The 3,481-nt window shown below is 35.8% G+C and overlaps 1 protein-coding gene across 2 annotated transcripts in view; it reads right to left on the bottom strand.

The window, feature by feature from the left end:
* The window catches only part of LOC109840827 (pollen-specific protein SF21-like), a 5,660-nt gene extending 2,461 nt beyond the window's left edge, over nt 1–3,199 (bottom strand). The window contains exons 1-5 of one of the 2 annotated variants that reach the window (XM_020409607.1): nt 2,888–3,199; nt 743–842; nt 466–563; nt 253–341; nt 15–135 (exon numbers count right to left, since the gene is read on the bottom strand). In XM_020409607.1, the coding sequence (XP_020265196.1) occupies nt 15–135; nt 253–341; nt 466–563; nt 743–842; nt 2,888–2,947 (468 nt within the window). In that variant the 5' untranslated portion in view covers nt 2,948–3,199. The remainder of the gene's footprint in view (nt 1–14; nt 136–252; nt 342–465; nt 564–742; nt 843–2,887) is intronic. The other variant, XM_020409608.1, reaches the window with a different exon arrangement.

The raw sequence follows: 3,481 nt of genomic DNA, 5'->3' as shown, positions 1-3,481 counted from the left end.
CAAAAAGATAGAACCAAAGAGTAAGTGGCATTTTCCATAAGTATAGCTTTGCTCACAGTAATCAAGGGACATACAGCAAAAAGGGTAAGAATGTAAGCACCAGCGGTGACCCCCAAGCACATCACTGAACTTAACCTAGAAAGGAGAAATAAAAATTTGTAAAAAACATTAAATTGTACAAAAACTTATCTTAAATTTAAGATTCCACCACCATTTTATTATAAAGCAACGATGACATTCAGTTGAACATACCTAAAGTAGTCAAGAACATCGGCTATCTGATCTGCTAAGTCATCAACAGAAGGAATAGGAACATCGGAAGGAATAGGACCAGCTCCTAACTGCAACAACACTTAAGCAAGAGGACAAAAAAATCATTAATAAGAGGTCCTTAAGATACAGAATAATTGTATTGAATAGCTTCAAGCCTTAACGAAAAACAAAAATAGTAACTTAGCTACCGACCTCATGTCCTGGAGGGCTAATATGATATATGCAAAAATTATGAAGCAGCAAAGAAGCAGCTTCGGGCCAAAAGAATAATCCTTGGAAGCAGGACATATCTGTTTAATTTAGCAACAGATGCAGGCAAAGGATTAGCAGAGTTCCAATCAACTAAAAATGTAGCTGCCCATAAGAAGGCAAAGTATATAGACACAAAACCAAGTGAATTTTAGGGGCAATATGCATCCTTACAGTGTAAATTTGATTTCATGACAAAAAAAAGTATAAGCATGCTTACGATTTAGAGCTAAATCTGGATATGTAATAAGTGCAGGCTTGTCCTGATCTCCATAGACAGCTACAGACAGTAAGCCATGGCTGGTCTGTACAAGATGATCCTGATTGAAGCAATTGATACTTGAAAATCAGCAAGCAGAAAAGGGAATGCAGGTGTTGGTTAACATACTCTAACAGAAATAAGGAGCTTGACGAATTATACAAAAAATAACTTTAAAAAGGAAAAGTAAACACTGTGAACAACAAATGACACATGATATTTGATGGAATAAAAATAGGCTGTTAAACCAGCTGAAGTGTAAGTTCCCATTCTAACTCCAATATATTTGGAGGAAGAAGTCTTGCCCAGTAAAACAATGTAAATAAATGCTTCATTATAATTGAGATGTGATTCTCGCAAAACATCCTTCCCAATCTAGACTGAGTACTTGTCTTTCAGGCCCATCCCTTAGCTATTACCTGATGTAATGAAATTTCCTTTTAATTGGTTAATTGCTTGGTTTTTTTCTTTTTTATTAATTGGCATGTCAGTTGACATAAATCATATTGAACCTATAAAGTTACAGGTCACCAATAAAACTGGAAAACATGCTCGCACTACCCAATGTAATTCATGTTCATCACTCTGCTGATGACTACACTATATGCTCAGATTCATATGAAAAGAAAATCCAATTATTCTCCACATGTTCTGATAACCAGAAGGAATAATCATAAACAGACAAGTCAATGACGAACTTAACAGTTAACTGTTTGGGCCCATCATGCCTTGATGAGACTTATTTAACTCCAGTTAACATTTTATATTTGGAAGGTAAAACAACCCTGTAGATTCAGCAATGGAAGCCGCTGGAGAGAATGATGCAGGACATTGAAGATTTGATTTGATCAGAAAATGTACTGATCTTTTATTGGTGTGATTCCCTTCTTAGATCCCCCCATGTATGCATAATTATTTTTTGCAAGATTTTTAGTTATAGGGATGTAGTAATGTAGTTTTAGGACTATTTTGCGGCGTGTTTATAAATCATAAAGAACTTGTGCTAGTTGGCGGTAACACTAGGATGCAGTTTGGAGGGATGAAATCCAGTCGATAGTTTTGCCCTTGTTATATAACAATAGACAAAATGGATATTGAAAATGATGAATAGAGAAATACTAATCATGCGTTGTACAAAGAATAAGTCCAGACATCTAACGTTTTGGCATAGGCATTCTACATAGTTCAAATGTTCAATAGAGTACAAATACCAATATTAGAAATTATAGCTCCAAAGAGTTGTAAAATAATAAAGGAAAACATAAAAGGGCTAGGCTTCCATCTACCATGCATATCCTCAGTAAAATACAAACCATGTAAAACAATAAAGAAAAGGACAGCCTGCGGACTGTTCTTTCATACTCAAATAATCAAGAGATTCTAATTCATATCTCAAGCCATGCGTCAGACGATGGATTACTTGACGATGAATTTGACTTTATTTGCTACTCTTTCTTCATGTTATTCAATTCTATTTTAAAAATTTTAAAGTTCAATACTATTGTTTTTGACTTTTTGTATGTTGTCTCTATATATTGCTTGAATTTGAGGTTGCCAGCCGTTATCTTATTATGATCCTACTAATAACTCCACTTCCAAGCGATGCAATTGAGCAAAAGCAACCAAAGTCTTAGAACTGACTCTAGCGTCTTACAAATTTTTTAAATATTGGAGATTAATGAAACTACCGATAGAAATAATTCTATTTACATTAAGACTTAACAACATGAAAATGATCCTCAAAACTTGGACTAATGACATTCTAAAAAGGATGTGCATAGATTTCTCAAATTTAAAAATGTTTGATAAAAGTGGAAGTTTTACAGCCTCAATAGATATAATAGAAACTAAAAACCAAAATTTATAGAAATAAACCAACCAAAAAAATGAAAAAAAAAACTACTCGGCAAACAAAAAACCTAATTCGCGACAATTAATCGCGTATTCGAGTCGAAGAAAAAAATAATCACATTAAATTAAAAAAGGGAAGAACTACATTTAAAAGATACCAAAGGAATCTAACAAATATATAACAAAAATAGCCCCAGATCCAATATTTCAACACCGAACGCAATGCCGATGAAAAATCGACTCAGAAACCCTAACCTTCCCGCCAAAAGAGATGTGCTCCACGTCGATGGAGACGGAGCTGCTCGATTCTCCCATTCGGATCCGATAGCTGCACTCGTTTCTCGCTCCGCTAACAGAAACCCTCTCCCTCTCTCTCTCTCCCCCCTCCTCTCTCTAGAAATTCTTTTTATTTCTTCTTTTTTTTCAAAAATGCCCTCAATGATTCTACTTCCCTTTGGTGTTTATATATTTATCCTTAACCCAGGGATTAACCCGGGTTAACCCACCGACGCTCTCTCTGAAAGGGTTAACGTAACCGGAGGTGACCGGTGAGGTTAACCGCGGGTTAGCGGAAACCGACAGCTTGACGCTAAATAACGAAAGTGACCCCACAGCGTTCTGATAGAAAGATATATGTGGAGAGGAATTGACGTAAATGGCCTTCCATTTGCTCGTGCGTCGCTCTCGCAGCACCCCATGTTTTGTATAGAAGGATAAGGTCTCTGTTAAATGCTGATTAATTACCGTTGGTTTGACTTGTGAGCGGGATTACTTGTCGTTCAAATTCGCAAAATTATGTGTTGATCCTTCTAATGGTAAAGTTAATTTCAAGTCCCTTGGGTAACAAAA

The sequence above is a fragment of the Asparagus officinalis genome, chromosome 5 (assembly GCF_001876935.1).
Source record: "Asparagus officinalis chromosome 5, Aspof.V1, whole genome shotgun sequence".
Classification (NCBI taxonomy): Eukaryota; Viridiplantae; Streptophyta; class Magnoliopsida; order Asparagales; family Asparagaceae; genus Asparagus; species Asparagus officinalis.
This window is presented reverse-complemented; position numbering and strand designations above follow the sequence as displayed.